This window comes from Sporothrix schenckii (assembly GCF_000961545.1).
Source record: "Sporothrix schenckii 1099-18 chromosome Unknown Cont44, whole genome shotgun sequence".
Taxonomy (NCBI): domain Eukaryota; kingdom Fungi; phylum Ascomycota; class Sordariomycetes; order Ophiostomatales; family Ophiostomataceae; genus Sporothrix; species Sporothrix schenckii.
Genome location: NW_015971145.1, coordinates 6,100,586 through 6,124,926, shown reverse-complemented (window position 1 = coordinate 6,124,926; position 24,341 = coordinate 6,100,586). Strand labels below are relative to the sequence as shown.

Here is a 24,341-nt window from a genome sequence, read left to right as displayed (position 1 = left end):
CTGCCTGACTCTGCCAGCCTACATAATCAGCCTGCACCATCGGCTCGCTCTTCACTCCACACCTTCTATCACACCTTCCACGCCCTGTCGCACACCCTCCTGGCGCTGGCGCCGACCCCTAACGTCTAGGACGATGGGCAAAGAGGCGAGTGGTTACAGGGCACCCCCATACTACAACCGCGCCGCGCCGCGCCAAAAGACCCAAGACTTAACCACTAAATAGGACAAATAATTTATTAAATAAAAGAATAAAAAGAGCAAAGCAGGTCATTAAAACACAACTGCCAAGCAAGACAGGCCCAAACCTAAAAAAGAGGAAAGAGCAGCCCCAAAGAAAACCCGACAGGGCCTTTCCCACGACACGGTTCCACACCTGAACATCTTTTTTGGTTTGTGCTTCTTCTCCTCTTCTCTCAACCCCCCCCCCCCCCCCCTCGCACGCCCTCTCTCCTACATCCCCGTATACATGTACGTCGCCTTGTCCTTTTCCGTCTCTTCTTTCTCTGTTGCTCTTTTGCTTTCTGTCTCTCGATTCTCCTAAGCAAGTTTCTTCGTTTCTACCATCCTCGTTTTGTGTTTCGCCTTTCGCTTTTTTCGTTGTTTATTTTTTCCTTTTCTTTCGACTCTTTTCCTCGAACGACCGTGCATGACTAGATAATCCCCTTCTCCCACTGGTAAGCTGCTCGCTACGTCTCCCTTACTTTCTTGCTGCCACCATCGCGGCCGAGCGTGTCCGTGCTTGAAGCTGTCCTTGCCGGCTTCGTCGCAAGCAAGATGACGAAAGTCGTGATAGCTAACAGACACACAGAGACCCAACTACATACCTTCACTCCCTTCGTCCTCGCCCTATACAGTCTCTCAACCTTGTGGCGACTTGTCTGCTCCACCTGTACCTCTCTCTCGACTGCATCTCCGACTCTTACACGTCCTCGACACAGTCCCTCCCGCTGCTTTTGTTAGGTCTCTCACCCTCGATCCACAGTCAGCCTGCCTGCACAATATGAAATCGCCGGCACCTGGTGAAGTGATGGGGATCGACGACCTGTTGAACGAAAAGGGTGGTGTCGTCCAGCAAAACACCTTGTCTCTGCCAGGCGTCAAGCTTGAGCAGCAGCAGCAGCAGCAGCAACAGCAGCAGCATCAGTTCCACCAGCAACATCAGCAACAGCAACATCAACAGCAACAGCAGCAACAACACCAGTTTCTCCCACCCGTCTCTCTCCCCGGCATGCAGCCCTTGGCCCTGCAGCCATATCCGTCCCACCACGCCCTCGACCGCGCCGACTCGCCGCACGGCTCCGACCACTCGCGTTTCTCGTCTGCCGCCCCCGGCTCGCTCAACGGCCTCGACACGTCCGTCGGCAAACCATTTGGCTCGCCCACCGCCATGCACAACTCGCCGCTCCACATCCCCGACCTGAGCACCACGCCCAACAGCAGCAACGGCCTCATCCTGCCCAGTCTGCCTCCCCCACTCGCACCCAATATGGGCCCCGGCCTCGTCCTGCCGCCGCACGGCATCCAGTACACAAAGATCCCCATGGCCAGCGGCCAGCCGCCCAAGGCGTATCCGTGCTCGACCTGCGGCAAAGGCTTTGCCCGGCGCAGTGACCTGGCTCGTCATGGTATGGTGCACCCTGTTTCTGTTGCTGTTGCTCCTCCATCTTTTCTTGCCATATATGCTCTATGCACATTACTAACCGGCATGTATAGAACGGATTCACACTGGCGTCCGCCCCCATATCTGCGAGTTCCCCGGCTGTGGCAAGCAGTTCATCCAGCGTTCCGCCCTGACCGTGCACCGCCGTGTCCACACCGGCGAGAAGCCGCACCAGTGCGAGCACTGCGGCAAGGCCTTTAGCGATTCCAGTTCCTTGGCCCGCCATCGCCGTATCCATTCCGGCAAGCGCCCTTACAAATGCCCCTACGCCGATTGCCAAAAGACCTTTACGCGCCGCACCACCCTGACGCGCCACCAAAATCACCACACTGGCACCATTGAGGACGCTGCCCGTGCCACCGCTGCTGTCCTGGCCCGCGGCACCAACCCGATGGTCCGTGTTGCCAGCCGCCCGCCACGCTCCGACGGTTTCAGCAATGCTGGCTCCGACCATGCAGGCTCGCCTCTGTCCACGCCGTCGCCGGGGCAGCGCACCATGTCGCTTTCCCCCGCTTCCGAGCTGACAGCCATCAACCAGCAGATCCAGCAGCACGGCCATTTCTCCCTCCCCAACAACAGCTCGCTGCCCGTCCACCTGCGCAACGACCTGCAGGGCAGCGGCATGGCAAGCCCCGTCTCGACCACGTCGTCCTTGGGGCTCGGGAGCACCAGCGGCGGCGTTGGCACCACTGCGAACGGCGGTAACAGCAACGTCAACGGGACCTTTGCCAACATTCGCCCGACCTCACACCCTACAGGGTACGGCCCGCCCTCGACGCTCGAGCCGAGCATTGAGCCGTCCAGCGGTGGCGGTGGTCCCGGCAGCGTTGGTGGTGGCAGCCCGCACATGGGCAGCCTATCTGGCTGGCAGTCACCCTCGTCGCACCACCACGGTGGCCACAACAACGGCAGCAACTCGCCCGCTTCACATCACCTGGCGGCGTCCCCCGCCCACAGCCACAGCAACTATGTATACCCGGATCCGGACCCGACCTACGGTCACCTGTTCTACGCCACGAGCGCCCCTAATACGGGGAACGGTACAGGCACAGTGACCTCGGCGCCCGGTCTTCACAACCAGCACCAGGTGCGCCGCCCAGGCGGCAGCGAGTCACCTTCGGGCGCCTTTGACGTCAGCAAGCAGCCGCGCCAGAGCGAGCTGTGGGCAATTGCCCAGTAGGGGAACGTCTTGTCCTCTGCCCTTCTTCTTTTGTACTTTTTGCTTTTGCTTCTACCCCATGCTATTACACAAACATACCACAATCTTTTAATCATCTTACAGGTATGGACGGAGGAGGATGCTGAGAGCAACGGTGTATGACTCTTCGCTTTTCAGAACATTTTCCTCCTTTCACCCTCTCCTTCCCTAACACTTGCTTATATTTGTCTTATTTTCTTTTGTCTTTTGATGGCCGAGCTGGATCTCTGGGAAACAAAACAACCACACTCGAACGGGCATTTTGCTGCTTTTTGTTTCTGACTTTCTTTTTTCAAATTCTGGCGCCATGACCTCTCGTCGTTCCTGGATTGGCCCCCTACCCTTGTTTTAATCATACTGTCTACCCCTCTGCGCGCTTTGCTCTTTTTTCATGACCGAATCTCCCTTTCGCTAAATAATATCCTTTTATACCTTGCACCACACCGATAATACTTCACACCCAACTGCAACCAACAATCTCACGACCGGATCACAACAGATGCCAACCTAAAAGAAAGAGAGAAGCGTTTACTCTAACCTATATACTTGACGCTCAGAGACGATGGACCGGGCAACCACCATACGAAAATCAAAAATAAGAAATTGCAAAGATCAAAACTCTTGACGGCCCACAAGAGGGCAGTCTGGCAGAAAAAAAATACCCCAACCTTTTGTTTTTGCGAGCTGTCTTGTCCTTTTTGTCCCTTTACATCATACCCCCTTGGTTATTCCCGTTAGATTTTTAGCAGCTTTTGTACTTGTTCTTTGGTTCCCTTTTCTTTTGTTTTATACGTGATTCTCCTGTTTTGTTATAGATCGTGTGCATTTACCATTTCCTTTGTCTCATGGTGTTTCGGTTGGTTATGTCATTCCGATATGGCTTTGTGAGCTGTCCAGCCGCCACCATTATAGACTTTTTGCAATTTTGCTCCTCTTATTATTTATACCATATTTTGCATTCTCGTACAATCCAAGTCCGCGATGCTCATGATCCTCTACTCTGTTGGTAATTTCATTGTGACCAAAGATAATAAAAGTGAAATTGTGAGATGAATTTCTGGAAACGCCGTGCCATGTATAATGGCCGCTTTTGATTTACATATTTTCCCAAGGACACCCCAGATAGCCAATGTTTAAAGCAATCGACTGATATAAAACCAAAGACAAATTTACAAGGCCGAAAAAGAGAACCGCTATGATGAATGTTGGGTGAAACAAAGCAACGCAGAGAAGGAAGCGCCTCTCGACCGCTGTCCAAACCATCTGATCGCCCGCAGGCTCCCAAATCGCCAGTCTACCTCCAGGTTACCGCTTGCTGAGGCTGTAGTCCTTGAGCAAGTGCTCCATGTGCGTGTTGGTCGACTTGCCGGTCCGGCGCTGCGCCCGCTTCTTGGCCTTCTTCTCCTTGGGCTGCATGGCCGCCCGCAGCCGCGGGTCCTCGCTCGTCGGCTTCTGGCCCGCCGCCGTCAGTTTGCCGACAATGTCGTCCACGGACGGGATCGTCGACCGGTGCCACAGCGACTGGAACTCGGGCTCCACCGAGAAGCAGAGGCTCGGGTCGTCCAGCCACACCATGCGCGGGTGGTTGTCCTTTTTCGTGCGCACCACCAGCACGCGGTGCTCCTTCTCCAGCGCGGCCAGGGCGGCCTCGCAGTCGGGCCAGCCGTCCTTGAGGTCCTTGACGTTGACGCCCTGCGCGTCCGTGCGCCGCTGCAGGTACTGCAAGAGCGACGTGCGGTCCTTGACGTTGGGGATGATGGGCTTGTGCTCGTAGGTGCCCGTCGTCCAGTCCTCGTCGATGTTGGCCGTCGACGAGGACATGACGGCCGTCTCGGTGGCCCGCCAGGCGATGCGCGGGTGGTGCCGCATGCGCTCGACAATCTGCTTCTGGACGGCCTCGGACTCGCGGTTGAGGTTGAGGTGCCCCAGCACGGCGGCCAGGCTCACGGGCTTGCCGCCCTGCTGCTTGAGGTAGTCGAGGGCGTAGACGATATTGGTGCCAATGGCCGAGCCGACACCCGTGTTCTCGGGCTGCGAGTAGATGGCTGCGCCGGCGGGCAGGTTGCCAGCAGGCCCGCCAACCATGCCCTTGGATTTCTTTGGTGTCGACGCCGCGGTGGCCGAGGTCGTGGATGCGATGGACGGCGACGGCGACGCGGGTGCGCCGCCGCCGCCTAATGAAGGCAGCGGGCTGGGGGCGGAGGTCTGTGAGCGCTTGATAGCCGTCTTTGGGGCGGCGGTTGGGTAGGCCATTTTGAACGGTGTGGGAGGAGGGCGGTGAGTGAGGTCGGAAAAGGAGACGGCGATGAGAGCGGTCGAGACACAGAGGCAGAGCTGTTCGCTCGTGAGAGCAAGGTCCGTTGTAGCTCCAGTGAAGGTCGCAGGGCGTCGAAGGCTCGTCGTTGGAGTCGTAGATAGAAGGCTACAAGATGTGAGACTCCAGTGCAGATGGATCTTCTGCTGGGGGGATGTGAGATGACGTCGAGGGCGAGAGGGACGATGGAGATGGTGGAGAGGTTGCAGTCCACGAAAAGAGGCTTTACATAGCGACGAGGACGTTGTGTTGCACGAGGCTTAGTGGAGGCTAGCTACTAAAATGACTAAGCAGTTCAGAAGGCGTGAAAGCGGTGAAGTGGACAATGTGAAATTCTGCCGTATTCCAATAGCTCGGTTACAGCACATGCTTTTCATGGACCTAACCGCAGTTGACAACCTCTCCTCTTTGCTTCTCCTCACAAGCTCTCGCCCTTTTCCCGTATGCGTCTTGTTTTCCGGATGCATCAGGCCGACATATGAGATCAATGCAGTTTATTGTTTCTTACAAGGTATACCGATATATCGGGCTGATAAAGATACTGGCATGATTGAGTCCAGGGTCCTCTTGCGACTGCGATTTGAGACATGGAGATTATTTGTTTCCAGTCGAATTGCTTCATAGCCGATCCCAGGTTGCACAAGCTCCCGTACGTGGCCGAGGCTGTTTCTGTCATTGCACCACCACACCATTACGCCGCAGAGACATTTTAATACGTTTTTGTCACCTTGGTGCAATGAATGGTGTGCTACGCCCCCGAGTTTCGCAACTTTCCCACCTGCATTGTATTTTCCATATGCTTGTTTTGGTAATTAAGAAGCGGCCAGGCAGCAACTGTTGTCGTCTTGCTGAGTATGGGTACGGTACCTTTAGACACGGCGTAGATCGGACACCATCTTCTGTCATCGCAGTGACCCGACTGAGTCGTCAAATAGCACAAGTAACTTGCCGTCTGTCTTTGGCAACCGAAGCAGTAGGTCGCCGCGAGTGGTCGCAACAGGAGCATTGCCGTACCTTACGGCCCTTTAATGATCATATATTTTAACAACGCTGTCCGATTCCCCCACGGTCCGGACCGAGAAAGAGGAGACGCAAATAATCTTGATCCGGAAACTTTCGTCTTGAATTAGTCGGAATCGGATTCGATAATATGATTCCAGTTTTGTCGGAAGACGGCGACTTGCCTGTTTGCCTTACTTCTCCCTCTCTTATTTAGTGCAGTGCCAAAATGGCGTAGCCCCCATTGGGTAGAAAACTCCGAAGTTGCGCGAGCGGAGGGACAATTGGCTACGTGACAAGGACAAATGGCAGAAAAAAACCCCAGAGATAGCTCCGAAAGGTTTGCCTGTTTCCCTCCCACCAGTGCTCCCGACGCCAGTATCCGCTTGTATGAAAGTAGTGTGCAGACCAGTCGAGTTGGTTCTCGTCGGCAATCACCCAAGGCAATCTTTTCTGGGGATGGGCAAGTAATAGGACGCATCCGGACAATAGAAAGGCAAGACAGCAAACAACCAAGGCATGTGTTGCTGAGGAAAAGAAAAGTCAAATAAAGAAAAAAAATATATTAAAATTGACTGTAAGGTAATAAAGAGAACACGATATGTAAAGGAGAACAGAGATCGTGGCGAGAGTAAAAAGCGACAAAATGTCTAAAATTTTATGAATTGTTTCTTGTCGTTTTTTTTGTTTCCTCCTCGCGTCTCTCTGTATCCATGCCTCCTCTTTTCTGTTTGGACTCATGGAACAATAAAAAATGAGCTCGAAACACCGCACTGTATCACACTCCTGGCTCCTCCGCTACCCGTTCCGTCCGCTCACCGCGTCGCCCTCTCGAAAGTTTAAGCAGGCGTTTGTTGCTGCTGCTGCAGGTATTGGTAGGCAAAGTAGGCAGCGGCACCGCCGACGGCCAGGAACGCGTACAGGCCAATGCCGAGGCCAGCAGCGTCGGTCTGGGCCTTGGGCGCAACGGCGCCGGTCGTGGTGCTCGACGGGTTCGGGTCGCCGGCTTGGCGCTTCAGGCTGCCGACGAGCAGCTGCTGCAGGGTCTCGCGCGCCTCGTCGCTGTGGCCGACATCCTCAAACGCCTCGGTGGCGTCCTGGCCGCCGACGTCCAGAAGAACCTCCTCGCCGCCGCTGGGAAAAAAGGGGTCTACGTTAGCAAGCATCCACAAGGAAAACAACGAAAATAAAGAAAAATAACAAAAGAGGGACGAATCGAAACAGAGTGAACATACGGGTGCTCGTCGACAAACTTGGTGGCGTCGTAGACCTTGTCGTGGATGACGAGGAACAGGTCCTTGCTGGTGTTGTGCTCAGCAACGTCCTGGTAGGTGTACTCCTTTGCGGCGGCCATTGTGGATGTGATAAGAGGTTTGGAGGGTTTTGTTGGAGAGAGCAGAGCAGTCAGACGCGAGGTCGCAAGTCGTTCGAAGCAGCGATCAGCGGTAAATTGTCAAGACGAGAAGGCCGAAAGGTCGACAAAAAAAGGGAAACGAAGAGGCTACAGGTGGGAAGGCTGTGAGAGGAGTGGAAGAGTTTGAAATGGAGGAAGACGAGGAGGAAGAGCAGCTAAGGAAAAAAAGAATTAAATGAAAAAGGGAACGCCAAATCGATAGCGCAGAGATTAAGGGAGCTGGCCCGTCCAGCGCAAAAGGGGCGACAGCTTTAAAATTTTACAGAAGGGGACCAACGGTTCAGGGGCGCACAAGGGTGAAAGAGCGCCGAATGTTGGGTGGATCGGCGCGTGGCCAGGTCGAACGGGCTGGACTAAGTGCGTTGGGAAAGTGCCTGCGACGGTGGAGTACGACCCGTACGAAGAGAAGTGCAGTGTCTACTGGCATAAAGGGGAAACAACAGAAATGCGGCCGCTGGGATTGGCTACGGCGCCTTGGGTGGGAAGAGCTAGGGGCTCTTCAGATGCCTAGATACCTCCGGGGGCCAACAAAGGTCCCTACACGTCAAGATAGGCAGGCACTCCCTCCACAGGACTTTCCGGTGCGAGAAAACGTATGACCACGGAAGGTAACGGCAATTGTGTCCTTTCGCATGGCAAGCACGGGCTAGTTACGCTACTCCCCAATTTTTCAGAAAGTGGGTCTTATGAGGGGGAGCCGCACATATCTTTGAGGGAAGCCCCCGTAGGCTTTCGCCTGGAAGTATTTTGCCTGGTTCCCCAGGTAAAAATGCCTGGTTTGACCTAATTGGCAGGCCACGAAAGCCGGGAATAGAGGAACTGCGGGCGATTCCCAGCGAAGATACTCCGTGGATGCGATGCATCCGTTTAAAGACAGGAACGGCCACCCCAAGAAACAACCATATTATGAAAAAGTACAGAGTACGATGTAGAATCCTTTATTATTTACAAAGTTTATATAGCCTTCGCTCCTTCCCTGCTACCACAGTCATGTTACGGCCGTCCCGGCTCCACAGCACTACATCCTGCAATTTGGTGGCTCGTGCCGACGGCGCGGAGTATCTTTTTGCTGTCGACGGAGTATCTTCGCAAGGTCAGCACACCGTCGTCTCCTGCAACGCTATCTTCCTCCATTGTCTCGGTTTTTCGTTGCATATTCCTTCCGCTATGTGTTATCTTGCTTGCGTTGAAGCGGCCCACTAATCGTAAAGCGGCCTTCCTGTTTGCCTTACGTTCTTCTTTCAGCATCATCGACGACACGAAGAGTACGTGTTTTGTTGTATGCCGTATCGATCCGGACAGTAGCTCCCGTAAGCAATTACTTTGCGAAATATGAATATCTCCTCATTCAGCTCAGAAACATAAGAAGAATAATAAAGTACAGGCCCCGCTGGACTCCCTCAATCCTCGTCATCGCCGGCATCACTCCCGCTCGACCAGCCGTCATGGTAAGCATCGGCCATGCCGGCCAGGTCGTTGCCCAGGGCCTCACGGTCCTCGAGCCCAATGGCCCAGGGTGCACCCATCGTGACATTTGTGCGCAACGTCTGGATCCGGTCGGCGACGGTGCGGTCGGTGGCCAACGCGGTCGTCACGGGGATGGACGCGGTGCTGTCAGACGTCTGCTGGTAGATGTAGGGAAAGCTGTCGAGCAGCGGGAAGCCGAGGGGCACGGTGTACCGCTGGCTGACGGGCTTGAGGGCGAAGCGGCGGTGCATCATGTCGCGCCGATCCAAGGTGGCCCCGCGCTCCGTCTGGCTTTCGTCGTCGTCCTCTCCTCCCCCTCCCCCTTTGTCGTCGCCATCCCCGTCCTCTCCCGGGGTGGCCCGCGTCACGACCGCTTGACCAAACATGCGCGGCTTCTTGGCCCGAGCGCCACGCCCTGCACGTCCAGCAACCACCACCGATTCGTCCCGCGGGGCAAAGTCAATTGGCAGCTGCAGGTCGCCGTCCATCTTGGTGCTGTTGCCGACGCCGTAGTCATCCTCGTCGTATCCGGCCGCTTCGCGCCGCTCTCGTGCGTACTTTTGGACGGACTGCCACGGCTGCACAACGCTCATCTGCAGGTTGGCGACAGTCTGTTTGCCGGTGGCATTGAGAAGGTCGGTCAGGTACGCCAAGGAGTCGCCGCTCTGGCCGACGGCCCCGCTGCCCAGTCTGCGAAGACGCGCCGGCAGCGTAGCAGTTTCAATGGCCGTAGCCAGCAAGGCAGCCGTATGCCAAGTGGACGTCGAGTCAAAGGTGCTGGGCAGCACAGACGTGAGAGGCATCGAAGGCACGGCGAGCGGGATGACGAGCGAGGCCTGGCTATAGGCCTCGACGAGGGTGCGAGCCTTGTTGGCCAGCCGCGTGATTCGTTTTTCCTAGCCACGTTAGAAGAGAACCTAGGAACCAGATGCAAATTGAGACAAGAGAAGAGGAGAGGGGGAGAGGGGGGAGAGGGGGAGAGGGGGGGTGGGTGGACTCACCCTCGGCAACCGGCCGGCCGGCTGCTGCAATGCCCACAGCCAAATATCGACTTTGCCGTACTCGTCACGCATCCGCTCCAGATACCGCGCCGCAAAACCACCCCAGCTGTCGTCGACACTCGCCATCACCTGGAAGCCCTGCATCTGGTCGGCCTCCTCGACAAATGGCCGCAAGTCGCGGTCCAGCAGGTCGTGCTCACGGTCCAGCTCGGCGAACAAAGACTCGCCATCGCCCCACGTATACTCGCGAGGCTGGGCTGCGCCTGTGGAGGCTGCTGTCCCTGGTTGTGCCCCGTTTGCCCCATGTGCTCCGTTTGTTCCATTTGTTGCCATCTGCGGCGCTGACACCTCTGGCTCGTCCCCGACCTCAATCAGCGACCGTGGGTGGTAGTATACGCGGCTGTAGTCCGACCAGTAGCGAACAGTGGCGGGTGTCAACGGTTCCGTGGGCGGCAGACCCGTGTCCAAGCTCTGGGTATAGGCGCTCGGCAGGATGGGCGTCTCGCGCTGGACGACGGTGCGGCCGTGCCACAGGCTCGACGGCAAGTCCATGGCAGACGCCTGCTGGTTGTGAGCCTCCTCTTGCGCCTCGTAGAGTGCGTTCACTTTTCGCAGCGAGCCGAAGCCGCCTTTGCGGTCGTAGACGACTGTCCGGGGCAGGTAGGTCTCGGAGCCGTCTGCGCCGATTCCCGCCCGCCAGTGGATGTCATGGTCGACAGGCGACGGGTCATCCTTGCCATAAGTAAAGTAGGATTCCTAGACGTGTCAGACGCATGGACATGACCAAGAACGAAAACGAAGATTGAGTCAAGCCTACCTACCTGAGCGTTCCAGAAATGTGCCGCCACGTAGTTGCTCTGTCGGCCGAGCTGTAATGTGATAATCTCGTGCATTGTGTTCGTTGGCCGTGAGTGGCCAGAAAGATGCAGGCCGGGCAGAGTCTTTCCTCTCAGTCCGGGCTTTTGTCGCTGTCAAACGACGTCTGACAAATGACGATTTAAATCCTAGGAGAATCTAGTCCCAAAGGAAATGCGGGTGTTCGCGGCAAGAATATTAAAAGAAAATATCGTTGCAAAACGGTGAAAGATCATGAAAACGGGAGATAGTAATGCCAAAACTATCCATACACAGATGCTTGTTTATGCCGCGCTATTGACATTATTTTTGCAAAAGTGACGTTGAGGACGGCTGCCACACCGGCGATTGAAGCGGGGAGCTTTATCTTATCGGCGACACCATTTTTGGCCATGGTCGCACCTGCCGTTTTCCGCGGGAGAGCTTGCCCCCAAAGCGGCAATTTTGCCACGCCTAGCCAAGAGCTCGTGATTTCCATCCCTTTGCTCTTCACGACATGTCGCATTGTTATTTGGTTTCCTATACAGCATCGCACGGACAGAAGTACTACTCCGAATAATCTGAACACATCGTCTCCACAATGGCCCAGCAAACCCCTGCCGCTAGCAAGGCCACAGGGCCTGTCGTCGCCCCTGTCCCCGTTGTGGACGGCCCGGCTCCGCCGTCTCCCGAGTTCAACATGCCACGATCGAAGCCCGTCCTCATCGTGTTCCTTCGCCAGTGCGGCGATCCCTGTGGGTCTACGGACTGTTTGCAGAGTACTGCTGGCCTCGTCTCGACTCGTTACTAACTATTCAGTCGCCGAGAAGACGTTCCGCTCGCTGGCCGCGCTCTCCGAGGACCGCCCGGAACTGACGTGCATAGCCGTCTCTCAGGCGTCCCGCGAGGTCACGGACCTCTGGGTGGCCGACATTGGCGGTGCCTGGGAGGTCGAAGTCGTTGCTGATCCGGAGCGCAGCCTGTACGCCCGCTGGGGCCTGGGCCTCAACACGTCGTGGCAAATGTTCAACCCGCGCGCGCTGTATGCCACGTACGCTCTGGGCCGCGACGAGGGCATTTGGAGCAGAGCCTGGGGCGGTCATAAGAAGGTGCCTGTCCCGTCGGGGTCAACGACAGAGTCCGGCTCCGGCTCGTCCCCCAACGGCAACAAGTGGCAGATGGGCGGCGCGTTTGCTGTCGACGTCGCCGGCGGCATCCGCTGGGTGCACGTGCCGGTCGCGTCCGAGGACATTATCGACTTCAACCCCGTGCTCGAGCTGTTTGGCATGCCGCCGCTGCCTTCCAAGACGGCCAAGAAGCGGCCGTCGCCGTCACCGTCGCCGATCCCTGACGGCCAGCGCGCATTGTACCAGACGCCAACCCCCCGCGACCCTCCCCCGAAGCGTTAGGGGGCCAGCGGCAGTGCCGTGTCTTTGACGTTTGTTTTGCATCTGTTGTCTTTCTATTCTAGTTGCTGCCGTTTGCCTCATGATTGGATACCTCTAGTTTCGTTACGTCTGTCCGTTGATTATGGTTTACATTTACTCAAGATTGGAATCCTGGACTCTTACGAAATACAACGCGTACAATGTTGCTTCGGCCTTCCAATGCTGGATGCTACGTCTTGCCATAAGCGTCATATGCGCACCCCTCTTCGTGAGGCTGTTGCTGTTCTTTGTTCTCGTGCTTGACAGTCGGCAGTTTCCGTCCTACTCATATAGAACGGGCCAATACGCCATACATATCTCGACCACCGGCCATGCCATTGCCACCTCTTCCATCTTGCCAGGAGTCTTTTCGAGTCGGCCTCCTGCAGTATGTCGGTCGCCTCTCCACATTTCCCACGCAATGTTTTGTCGGAGCCGCGGGAGTTTTGACAGGTAAATACAGTGTCTTATTGCAGTCTGTTTGGTCTCTTACTTTGCGTGCGTCAATTGGTGGTATTTGTCTGCGGCTGTTGGCCCAAGTCGGGATGCGGGAGCTGAGTAAACACGAGTCGTGGCGGCCATCCAAAACACTCACCATTGTCCACTTGCGGCAGTGGGCATGACGAGTGCTTTACACCACTAAGCTGCCATCGACTCGCACTTGCCCGTCGTGTATCTTGTTGAGTATTGATGGAAAAGCACATGATGTAGTTACTTGGCAGGTGCGATGTAATCAATTGCCCCTCTCGAGCCGTCATCACGATCGCTCTTTCCGTTGTATTTACTCGTCTTTACGTCGTACAGTGACCTGCACTGACCAATCGCTGCTTCCTAAAACACGTTCGTGCACCTCCTTACTGCTGAAATTTCGCTTCTCTCCCTCCTGGACTGGAAACTGGAGTTTGCGCATCCCGCCGCCCTGCGAGTCATGTACGGTATGTCTTTTGTGGAATCTTGGCCAATTGCGCCGGATGCGCTCAAGGTGAGACATTGAGGCTTTCAGTGGGTGTCTTGTACTTTTAAACGACCAGAGACACTTTTACACTTTTTTCAGGCAGTGTTTTATTTATTTTTATCCCTTTTTGGCTGCGGGGTTCATATGGCGCGCTGCCGCCAATCAGCGCCCAGGTACCGGGCGTCGTGTTTGCGTACATTCGTACCTTCCCGTCCTTACAATGGATCCAGTCGCGAGTTCCCTTTGTCGCCGCTACTTCCCCCGTAAGGCCACAAAGTACGACAAACACTGTAATGCACTTTCCGCAAGGAGGAGGCGAGGGACAAAGAAGACCACAGAAATCCAGCAGCGCCAGTGACGCGAAAATTAAAGTGCCAGAACGAGCAACCGCGATCAACCACAACCACCAAAACAGGAGCCGTTCGCATTGTCATCAATTAAACTAAACAAATGCCAAAAGAGCAGCTGGGACTCACCGCGGCTTCCTTTCTTGACCATTCATTTACTTTTGTGTCCATGTTCGCGGCGCCTCCCCCCTCCCCTCTTTCCTTCTTTCCTTGGCTTTACTGCCCTCGCGTCCTCTTCGCATCGTCTCCCCATCCCCAATGTCTCTTTTCCCCTTTCATCATCAATAATCACGAACATTGTCGACCACCACCAGGATCGCCCGCCCACTAATTACCCACATCGCAGCCCCAGTCACCCTCCCTACGTTTTTATTAATCGTCGCATTGGACTAGCCTCTTATTTTTTTCACGTTGTTTTTTTGCCCTTCTCCTCTTCTGTTCGCCCCCTGTCGTCGCCGTGTCTTCTTGCGTTTCGCAAGGACCAGCCAGCCGATTAAATTATCCAGCGATTTCTCCGGATTGGCAGCCCCGCGAGCGACAACTTGGAGAGTTTCATCGTCTTTCACTTTTATTATTTTATTATTTTGCGTCCTCTAGCCGGTTTCTTTGTGCCCGGATTGTTCTGTCAGTTCGAGATTACGCACGCGCTCGAATTCTGCCGTTTTTCTGACAGCTTCGTGGAGCTCGAAAATCAATATTGACTTTGGACTCTGGACTTTTTTTTTTTTTTTCGCTCACACCAGCCACCCTAATCGCGCCCATTTTCTTATTCCTGTTGCCACACCTCCCTTCCTCCCTGCCGTCGCCCTCGACACTTTCCCATCGAATTGGCCGCCGCGAACCTCCAACTTACTCTTCCCTCTATTTTGTTTCCATCAGCTCGGCTTGCGTCGCGTCGCATCCCGCCTACTGAAGAAAGTTTTTACCTTCCACGCCGCGACGCACTTCGATTCCATCACTGCCGAACCGTGCATGGTCCTGGAACACCCGCCGTTTTGACGCCACCGCGCCTGTTCCATCTACGATGCCAACACCGCGCAGATCATCGCAGCGGGCTCGCCGCAACTCGTGGCGCAAGGACTCCGTTGCCGACCAGCCTGAAGAATCGTCGCCGACACGGCCTGCCAAGCGCAGAAAGCAGGTAAGCATGTCGCGACCCCTCTTGTCGACTCTCGCCACCGTCGCGCGTCTCGCCATTCGCAGGCGTATGCCGCACTCGACGCGTTACTTTATTTCGTGTTGCTGACCTGTGTCGTTTCGTGCCCAGGCCGATGAAGCGCCGCACGATGTCCCCGAAGAAGAGACGTCCAGTCTCCTTGCCGACAACTCCGCCGTGCTGCCCGTCGACGAAACCCAGATTGTCGCCCGCGTGACCCAGCATCTCCTCGCTCCGAACGACGACCTTCGTGCAAGCAAGGACCACTCCAACGCGATACACGAGGCAAACAAGGAAGGCGTGCAGGCGTACGCGAAGATTGCTGCACAGGACTGGACATTTTACGTTACAAAGCTCACAATCAACATCGGCCGCACCCCCGAGCCGGCGCCAGAATACCCGCAGCGCTACGACCCCGATGCCGACCCCGATTTCGTGCACATCGACCTAGGACCCAGCAAGATGGTTTCGCGTCAGCATGCCCAAATCGTCTTCAATACCAAAAGCGAAAAGTGGTATCTCAATGTCAAGGGCCGCAATGGAATAAAGGTCAACTGCGCGCCTTGGCGCTTGGGTCAATCCAAGCCGCTCGAAAGTGGTGACGTGATCGACGTCGGTGGCATCGAGATGATGTTCGTCCTGCCGCTGGAGACCAGCCCTCTGCACATTCACGACGTATATCTGCAACGCGCTGGCCTGCCCAAGTCCGAGCCCGGCTTGTCGGATGACACGTCCCTGCGACACAAGCTGCGCGCCACGACGCCCGTCGGCAGCGGCCTTGAATCTTCTCCTCATGGTGGCTCCACAATACGTAGCACGCTTCCTCGTGGCCAGCCTACACCGCAGGCGATTGCACCCGCACCGCCCGACTATAAGCGCCCTGGGACGCCGCCGTCAGCTCGGAGCCGCACATCTGTCCCAACGTCGCATCTCAAGTCGCCACAGTTCCGGGACATTCCCACCATGGTGGTTCACCCAAACGACGTTGACCTGAGCCTGGACGAGAACAAGAACCTGAAGCCCCAGTACTCGTACGCCCAGATGATTACTCAGGCGATCATGAACACCAGCGAGGGCCGGCTGAACCTGAACGGTATTTACAATTTTATCATGGAGAACTACTCCTACTACAAGCACCAGCAAGCTGCTGGCTGGCAGGTAAGCCGAGGCCGGCGCAGCTCTAACAAACTTCGCAATGCTTCCCCAGTGTCTCCCCGTCCCTGTTGCCAATTCCGTCGCGCTTTGCTTGCTTTTTGAATGCCGTTTTCTGCATGCTCTTGTGCCACTGTGTGTACTAATCGCGGGCGCCTATGCAGAACTCCATCCGCCACAACCTGTCCTTGAACAAGGCATTTGAAAAGGTTGCGCGCTCGACCGAGGAACCCGGCAAGGGAATGAAGTGGTACATCTTGCCCGAATACAAGGACGAAATGGTTCGCACCGCCTACCGGGGCGGTCGTGGCGGCCATCGTGGATCTTCGAACCCGTCGTCACCTAGCCAGCTGAACTACGTCAACCAAGGTCCCCGTGACATGGCCGCCAAGGACCACGGATCCGCCCGGAAGCGCCGTGTGTCACCCACCGGTTCCCCGCAGCCTCGCTCAAGTCTCCGCGACGTGCACATGACACCCGATCGCAGTTCGCGCCGTCTCCTCCCGGATGAGGCGCCTGCCTCGTCAGACGGAAGCCCCTTGCCTCGTTACCGTAGAGGCGCTGCTGCAAGTAAAGCCAAAAACAGCACATCCATCCTCGGCGGGGCAGCTACTAATGATGCCTCAGCCAGCGGCACAGCTCCCGATCCAGTCATCCCACGGTCGCCAACACTAACGTCGACGTTCCTCCAAGACGACATCAGCTCGTCCTTTGTAACGCCGGCACCGCACCGTGTGGAACTCAAGTTGAACCCCCCCAGCACCTTGCAACGACCCAGCCAGCACATGCCGACAAGTTCTCCTGCCCCCTTTTGGAAGTACGCCGACATTGGAAGCACCCCTTTGAAACCACCGCCCTCCTTTGACTTCAGCCCGTCCAAGGCGCTGGGACTCAGCAGCGGTGTCAGCAGCTCTGTCGCCATGATGCCGGCCAGCAGCAGCCCGCCCCCTGTGAAGCGATCTGGGATTAAGTCTCCCATTTCCAGCCCAACGCGCCCTGCACGAAGCACATCAGAGGCCAAAGGGGAAACGCCTGCAAGCGACGCGACAGATGTTCCTGCTCCTGCAGAAGCACCGTCAGCACCAGAGCCGGTCCTTCCCGAAGTCGAAGAGGATGTTGGCTTTGACCTTTCCAAGTATGTTTTGCACCCTTCTGCCCTTTGCAGGGCCACATTTCTCCCTCTCGCCAAAGTTTTCCATATGATGCTAACCACTCTCTCTTCAGGGGATTCCAAAGCATTGGGTCATACCACGCTCCTGTTCGGCATGGTTTGCCTGTCGCCACGGCCATGAACGGTAAACCGTGACGGCCTTAATTGCTAATTGTTGGAGCGTATTTATCTCTTCTGTTCCACCACTTGTTTGTTCCTTTATCTCTCTGTCCTGTTTGTGGCAGTTGGCGTTTTATTTTATCTGGTGTATTCTTTTTCGTTTTGATTCTTTGATTGCTACTTTTTGACTTGGACCTCGGAAAAAGGGTGAAGCAAAAGGATTGGAGTACTTTTGATTTGATTTAATTTTGGCATCACATTTTGTGAACTGCTTTTGGTTTCTATTTATGCGTGTGCTATTCGCTCCCCGCTTCTTCTCTTTCTTGAATCTCTGTTTATGTATTAACATGGAGAGTATTGGGAGGCTTTTGGTTCTCTGGTGTTTTCTTGTGATGGAAGGCGATTCTTGTGTCTACTCAGGGAGGCGTTTTTATCATCTTTTCCTGCTCGCTTTGATTTGATTTTTGATTTTAATAATCGCTTTATATGTCCCCCGTGCTTTTTTATTCATATTGTCATGCATGTCTTCTTTTTCGTTCAGCTTGTGTCACTTCTGTTGCTGCATCTGGTGTTTTGGAAAGTAGAAAGACGCGTTCTTCAGAGAACAATATTGAAATTTGGGACTTTGTAACAATGTTCCATCCAGTGCTCCCTGCTCTCTTAATATGCAAACTATGACAGAGCGACAATGATTTTAGGGACGAATATCGTACATGGAGGTGATATCAATTTTGTCACTGCACTTTCCCTCGCCCCAAGCTCGGAAGAATGCATAGTATTCCGCTATCAATATGAACAGATACAATATAGGCCAAATATACAATTGGCTCTGACGAAAACCGCTCGGTGTCGTTTCTTTACTCTGACGAATTTGTTTTGTTTCGTTCTTGCGCGTGATCCGTTTAGACCTTACCGCGGGCCAGGAACTTGTTGGGGATGTCGACGTGACGGCAGCGGATGAACTCGCAGAGGTTCTTGCCGAGGCCGTCGAGCGACGAGGTGGAGTTGAAACCGCGGTCGAGGTGATCCTTGAGCAAGAAGTGGACTGTCTTCAGGTTGGGCATCTCAAAGCGGTCGAGGCCGTGGCCGAGATACTCCTTGGCCAGCAGCTCAATGAACTTGTCCTTGGTGAGCAGGCTGCGCAGCCAGTCCCACTCGTCGTCGTGGCGCACAAAGAGGCCAATGTTGGCGTCGCTGGCCTTGTCGCCGGAGCGACCCAGGACGACCCAACCGAGGGGTCCTCGGGTTGTGGGGCCAAACGTTGCTAGATCGACGGGGGCCTCCGTCTCGTACGAGTTCTGGCGGCGGCCGTAGACCTGGGTGATCTTGGGGGCGGGAATGTCGATGACCTGGTTGTTCCACTCGAGAACGGCACGGTGCTTGACGACCTCCTGAGGCAGAAGGGCGACCCAGTACTCGTAGATGTTCTTGGGCGCGGCCTGGCGCTGGTCAGGCACGATGGTGGCACCGGGGGCACTTTGGAGGAAGTTCTCCATGCACCAGCGGGTAAAGTTAGGCCCGGTCATGTTGCCGAGACCAAGGACAGAGGGGTCCCGGGTCTGGACGAAAACACGGAAGTCGGCAGTGGCCGAGTTCTGGTTGTCTGGGTTCTCGGGGACCGAGCCGACCAGCTGGAACTTGAGGCAGGTGAACTTGTCAATGTTCTTGCCCATAGCATAGCGGATCTGGCGCTCAGTCCACTCGGCCTTCTTTTCGATGTCCAGACCCACGAACAGGTAGTGGAACTCAGCCTGGAAACCGCCCTGGGCGGTCAGGCCGACCTTGGTAGTGGGTGGTGGTGGCAGGCCCTTGACACCGGTCATGCGGACCTCGTCCTTGCCGGTCTGTGTGAACTTAATGCCCTCGATGTTGGCCGTCACGTCTGAGTTGTAGTAGAGAGGGCCCTGGATCTCGTAGACCAGTTGCGACGTAACCGTGCCGACGGACACCTCACCGCCCGTATTGGCCTCCTTGGTCAGCACGGTCTCTCCGTTGGCCTCGACGGCCGCAATGGGGAAGCCGAGGTTCTCGCAGCCATCGAAGAGGTCCTTGAACGCGGAGTAGTAGCCACCGGTAACATAGGCAGAGCACTCGATCAGGTGGCCAGCCATCAGCGAACCGGCCAGGGCGTCAAGGTCGCTACGGTCCCAGCCATGCCACCAGGCAGCGGCACCAATGGTCGGAGCAGCGTCGGCAACCCGACCGCAGACGACAATGTCAGCACCGGCGCGGAAGGCCTCGGCAATACCCAGGCCACCAAGGTAGCACTGAGCGTAGATGGGCTCGTAGCCCCACTCAGAGAGATCCTTGCCGGTGTCGAGGTTGGTGAACTTCTCGCCCTTGGCGATCAGGTCCTTGACCTGGGGGGTGACCTCATCGCCCTCAATCCAGGCGACCTTAAGGCTCAAGCCCAGCTCGGTGATCTTGGACTTGACCTCACGGGCCAGCAGCTCAGCGTCGGAGGCACCAGCGTTGACAGCGAGCTTGACGCCGTTGGCCTGCAGAACTGGCAGGCCAGGAGTCAGGCTGCCCATGAAGCACGGGTCGAAGAGGCCGGGGCCCTGGTCCTCCTTGCCCTCGCGAGCGACCTTGAGGGCACCATGAATGGTCATGGTGCACTCGGACATCCAGTCTGTTGGTACTCGGTTAGCCACACTGGTCTTCCATGCTGGTCATTTCTCTGTACGGTTTGTAGAGACATACCACCGACAATGACGTCGACATTGCAGTTTTTGGCGAGGTCGTGAATAGCACGCTGACGATCAGTGAAACCGCCAGAAGCACCGGCGATGCGGATGGGTCTTTTGGCTGTGCTGGAAGGCATTATGGCGGTTTTGCTGTGTGTCTTCGAAGGAGGTGGGGGTAAGGTAAGTATGTAAGTCGGAGAAGAGCAACTTCGTGCAAGACGAGACACGAAGGAAACAAAATAAATAAAGGAATTAGGTGAATGAAGAGGGGACAAGAATAACAATTAATTAATGGAGAGTATCTTGAAGCAACTGTCGTCGAGTGGCACAATTATAAATGAAATCTTCTGTGAGTGGTGGACGTCCAACAGTGGGTATGGAATGTTCGCACGAGCACCACTGCGCAAAAGCACTTACTCGTTGCTCACACTAGGATCTCCAAGTCCGCGCATTCTCCGAGTAGACCTTGTGTCAACCCCACCACCGACTGGGCCGGGGCCCATGTGCATTTGGTCTCAGGACTTTTTTTTTGTACAAGCATACTCTTGGCGTCGAGGTGTCCCTGGGCTGTCCATACTGAACCAGTCTTACATTGTCGCGAGGGCAGTTGACCGGGGGCGGACTCCGAGAGTGGAGGGCGTTGGGTTGAGATCGCTGCTATTAGAGGCGACTCCGCTGTCAAGGGAGACCAGGAGGTCGGGATGTGAATAGGAGCGGGACGACACCGTGTCGGGTGGTGGTTTGGAGAATGCACGGCCTGGCCATGCCAGGAACGCACTCTGTAGGCAAACGTTTCCCGGCTATGAGGCACCCACACCAAACATGCGACCGTGATGATGTTAGTGCAGGCTACTTGATTCGGCGCACTGTAGCATGATCCGTGCCTTTGGGGTGCATGTTGGCGTGCTGTTGGCGCAGAACTTGGGGCCCCATTCTCCAAATTTTGTCCCCCATGCCCTTCTTTACTCCAACTGTACCATTGCTTTCCCCGTGGAGTGGCTGGTTGACGTGAAGAGGAAAAGGGTTCTAATTTTTTTTCTTCTTTCTTTTACTGTTTTTGTTAGCGCTGCCCGGAGGCTCTCTGTCACAGCCCTCAGTCCGTCATAGTCTCACGCTGGAGAGGTATCGAAGCACTCAACAAGCCCAAGGAGAGTTCCAAGATCACAAACCACATCAGCCTCTGTTCTTCGCCATCGGCCACCCGTCTGTGTGTCACAAGACAGCTTGGGTGAGGGTTGATGTGTCTGCAGATTGATGTAAGGCGGAAAAGGTTTCACGCGCACCGTTGCGTTAGTCTGCACTTTGGCGCAGAATGGCGGCCACCAGTCGCAGCTCGCTCAGAGAGTGTGGGCAAGGCGTCGATAGGGTGGCCACGGTGAGCCTGTGGAGATTGCGCCATAAATGAATCAGTCGTGCGAGTGAGGAAATCGGCCAGACGCCTGTTTTGGCCGATGTCTATCAGTAGTTTCCTATCCAAGGTTGCTGTGCCCGTTCGTGGTCTGTGACACCAACATTGCAATGTGTCATTGATGCATCCAGAGGCAGAGACAAACGGATTTTGTATCTGCAAATGATGTCAATGTTGCTGTTGTGCAGGTGGAGCGGAATTCGAAGTACGCATCTTACCAGATTGAGAGTCGAATTTTGATTGACGGCCTGGCCAAGAAGGGATGGCAGTCGTGATAGACGTGGTATGATGTCTTCAGAAGCCACTGGTCGTCTTTTGTTTCTTGGAAAAGATTGCGAAAGCGGACAAAAAGCGTATGGAAGTGAGAAGTTGGGAAAGCAGAAGGTAAAAAAAGGGGTAAGTGGGATATTCGGTCAAGACATAAACAAATGTGGAAGGTCCGATGGTGACCTCTGTCCCAAAACAAGACACGTCATTTGAGGCATGCGATGCGAGGAAGGCACGATCGGATTCAACGTCTGGCCTCCCAGTTGCTACTACTTTTAATTGGCACTTCGTACTAAGGAAGGAACCTGGCGACGTGCAGGTGGCCATATTACAATCACTGTTAATGCAACCGTCGGCCACGCTGCCACTTCCACGAAGCTGCTACTGTTTTGCGTACCTGTGCTGCCTATGTTCGCTGCCATGTCCATGCATAGTTGGCCAACGCCATTTGACGAGCTGGCCGTACCAGGGAAATGTATTGCTTTCTGCGGGCCCTCAGACGGCACCCTCGCGGTCCGTCTCAGCAATCTCCTGCATAACAACCTCACCGCCGTCAACTTTGCTTTCCATGAGGGCCCCGCCCGTCTCGACAAAGCCGCGACCGTCGTTGGCCATGTGCACGACGACCTCGTCGCCAAACAGGTCGCCCATTTCCTCCAGCGTTTTGCCCTTGGTTTCGGGCAGGCAAAAATAAATCACAAGGGACGAGACGATGTTGCAGCCAAAAAAGACCATGTAGTAGCGCCAGCTGATGTTCCGGAAGGCGAGGGCGGCGGGCGTGGTGTAGGTCAGCGTTCCGATGAAATAGGCGAACCAGCCGAGAGCGATGCCCTTGGAGCGAATCGCGGTTGGCCAGACTTCTGCGACGTAAATAAAAGAGACGGGATCGATGCAAATGTCGTAGCTCACAATGTAGAGAAACAGGAAAAGGACACAGGCGGACAGGCCGGCGTGCGAGGCGGCGCCGGTGCCGTCGACATATTGGCGCTGAAGCAGGGCTTCGCCGAGGAGAAACAAGCTGTTGACTGGGAAGCCGATGACTAGATATGCCGGTATTGTAAGATGATGGGACGAGCAACAAAACAAAACAAGGAGAAAACTCACCTAGGAGCGTTCGTCGTCCGATACGGTCGGCTAGGTAGGAGCCAAGGAAGGTTGCACTTGTGCCGATCAGTGTGTAAACAGCGTTCATCATAATCGGCAGCCCACCGGTGAAGCCCAGACTCCCGTAGATAAGGATGGCATAGTTGCCGATACCGAGGACGCCGGTGCTCTGGCTGGCAAACATGAGAAACAGGACCAGCAGCGACCGCTTGCGCCACGAGGGCCGACGAAACAGCTGCCAGTACGACACGTCAAACTTCTTGTCGAAGGCCACCTGGCGGCAGATTTGTGTAAACTCGGCCTGCGCATTGCGTTCCTCCGCATCACCGGGATCATGGTGCAGCCGGCGGACAATGTGCCAAGCGTCTTCTTTGCGGTCCTTGAGTACGAGCCAACGTGGGGACTCTGGGATGAACCACACGCCGATGGCCTGGGCAATCGGTGCCACACAGGCCAGCGCCAGTGGCACACGCCACTGCACGGTCTCGTTGGTAGCATAGTACGTCCCGAAGCTGATCCAGGCAACAACCGTGTAGCCTGTGCCGAGGGCGGCGGAGAACACACCGATCAGTAAGCCGCGGCGATGTGCGGGAGCAATTTCGCTGATGTAAAGCGGCGCCAGCGTGACACTCTGGCCGAGGCCGATGCCCTGGAAGAAGCGGACGATGATGAGCATGGGGATGGCGGCGGATCCGGCGGTCAGTGCGCCGCCGATGATGCAAACGACGGCAGCAGCAAAGATGGCGCGGCGACGACCGAGCCAGTCGCTAGTATAGCCCTGTGTCAGGGCTCCAACGGCCGCACCGAGGGCGAAGAGCGAGTTGATGGCATCGATGATGTTGGCTGTGTAGGTGCTGCCCTTGATGAGGTTGAAATAGCTAAAGAAGCCGGGCTGGCCAATGCTGGAAGTAAACACTCCAAATCCAAAGCCGTAGGTGAACCCGCCAGATGCGGCGAAGAACACGGACGCAAGGTTGAGCGCCGTAATTTTGGCCATGCTGTGGACAGTGAACCAACAACGCAGGGGTGGAAAGCTGGAGTTGACCTGAAGCAAATAGAAGATCACTGGGATTGATATTCTAAAACCTCCTGAGAGTCTCGCCCTGTTGACCTGACCACTCAGTTGACGATTGCCGGTTTATAAACAAATAAGTGTGCCGCCGGTAGAGCTTATACTCCGTCGAGCAACTTGTTGGCTGGAGGGAGCTGCACAACTATGACCTGCACGGGCATCCTGTCACAGGACTCAACCACGAGCGTACCGAGTTTTTTTCTTTTCCAACTTCACGGATCATTTTTGGGCTCGAAATCCTCCTTGATTTCACGCTGACAGACGGCGGAATTGTATGAACCGATGACTCTTGGCCATTCGGGGTTGGTCTTCTGACACGGACGACAACGTGCGAGATCTGTACCCCAGAACGACTGTGGTGTAATTACCCCGGACGAAGCGAGATGCGATCCTGGGGTAGCGGGGAGGTGGAGACAAGAGCCGTGATGATTCACGAGGACCGGGGGACGGGTGTGCAACTGCGCGCACATCACTTCCTCCTGAGGTTGACGTGTTTATGTCTTACACATGTGTATATGTATTTTCGCCTCAACTCTTTACTTAGTTCAAGACGGCCACAGACACGACAAGTGAAGTCAAAGCCGAAAAGGCTCCAGGATTGTGGCGTTT

General features: G+C 55.5%; 8 protein-coding genes across 8 annotated transcripts; 3 read left to right on the top strand and 5 right to left on the bottom strand.

The window, feature by feature from the left end:
* Nucleotides 1–1,000: 1,000 nt before the first annotated feature.
* On the top strand, nucleotides 1,001–2,840 carry SPSK_08901 (C2H2 finger domain protein; the record flags this gene model as incomplete). The annotated part of the gene is made up of 2 exons (XM_016735487.1): nucleotides 1,001–1,625; nucleotides 1,714–2,840. The coding sequence occupies 2 exons, from the start codon at nucleotides 1,001–1,003 to the stop codon at nucleotides 2,838–2,840; spliced, it is 1,752 nt and encodes a 583-aa protein (XP_016588648.1).
* Nucleotides 2,841–4,163: 1,323 nt separating this feature from the next.
* On the bottom strand, nucleotides 4,164–5,111 carry SPSK_09610 (transcription initiation factor TFIIE subunit beta; the record flags this gene model as incomplete). Its single annotated transcript, XM_016736182.1, has 1 exon — nucleotides 4,164–5,111. One exon carries the CDS (start codon nucleotides 5,109–5,111, stop codon nucleotides 4,164–4,166), a length of 948 nt encoding a protein of 315 aa, XP_016588647.1.
* A 1,899-nt stretch (nucleotides 5,112–7,010) lies between these two features.
* Nucleotides 7,011–7,525, bottom strand: SPSK_09928 (cytochrome b5; the record flags this gene model as incomplete). Its single annotated transcript, XM_016736495.1, has 2 exons — nucleotides 7,011–7,305; nucleotides 7,407–7,525. 2 exons carry the CDS (start codon nucleotides 7,523–7,525, stop codon nucleotides 7,011–7,013), a joined length of 414 nt encoding a protein of 137 aa, XP_016588646.1.
* Nucleotides 7,526–8,985: 1,460 nt separating this feature from the next.
* On the bottom strand, nucleotides 8,986–10,946 carry SPSK_08819 (protein dml1; the record flags this gene model as incomplete). Its single annotated transcript, XM_016735406.1, has 3 exons — nucleotides 8,986–9,948; nucleotides 10,054–10,809; nucleotides 10,875–10,946. 3 exons carry the CDS (start codon nucleotides 10,944–10,946, stop codon nucleotides 8,986–8,988), a joined length of 1,791 nt encoding a protein of 596 aa, XP_016588645.1.
* Nucleotides 10,947–11,488: 542 nt separating this feature from the next.
* SPSK_09717 (uncharacterized protein) lies at nucleotides 11,489–12,296 on the top strand (the record flags this gene model as incomplete). Its single annotated transcript, XM_016736288.1, has 2 exons — nucleotides 11,489–11,642; nucleotides 11,707–12,296. The coding sequence occupies 2 exons, from the start codon at nucleotides 11,489–11,491 to the stop codon at nucleotides 12,294–12,296; spliced, it is 744 nt and encodes a 247-aa protein (XP_016588644.1).
* Nucleotides 12,297–14,640: 2,344 nt separating this feature from the next.
* Nucleotides 14,641–17,230, top strand: SPSK_08564 (uncharacterized protein; the record flags this gene model as incomplete). The annotated part of the gene is made up of 4 exons (XM_016735157.1): nucleotides 14,641–14,757; nucleotides 14,884–15,930; nucleotides 16,089–17,059; nucleotides 17,149–17,230. 4 exons carry the CDS (start codon nucleotides 14,641–14,643, stop codon nucleotides 17,228–17,230), a joined length of 2,217 nt encoding a protein of 738 aa, XP_016588643.1.
* Nucleotides 17,231–18,096: 866 nt separating this feature from the next.
* On the bottom strand, nucleotides 18,097–20,018 carry SPSK_08846 (uncharacterized protein; the record flags this gene model as incomplete). The annotated part of the gene is made up of 2 exons (XM_016735432.1): nucleotides 18,097–19,826; nucleotides 19,898–20,018. 2 exons carry the CDS (start codon nucleotides 20,016–20,018, stop codon nucleotides 18,097–18,099), a joined length of 1,851 nt encoding a protein of 616 aa, XP_016588642.1.
* Nucleotides 20,019–22,051: 2,033 nt separating this feature from the next.
* SPSK_09078 (MFS sugar transporter) lies at nucleotides 22,052–23,657 on the bottom strand (the record flags this gene model as incomplete). The annotated part of the gene is made up of 2 exons (XM_016735658.1): nucleotides 22,052–22,596; nucleotides 22,661–23,657. 2 exons carry the CDS (start codon nucleotides 23,655–23,657, stop codon nucleotides 22,052–22,054), a joined length of 1,542 nt encoding a protein of 513 aa, XP_016588641.1.
* Between the last annotated feature and the right edge of the window lie 684 nt (nucleotides 23,658–24,341).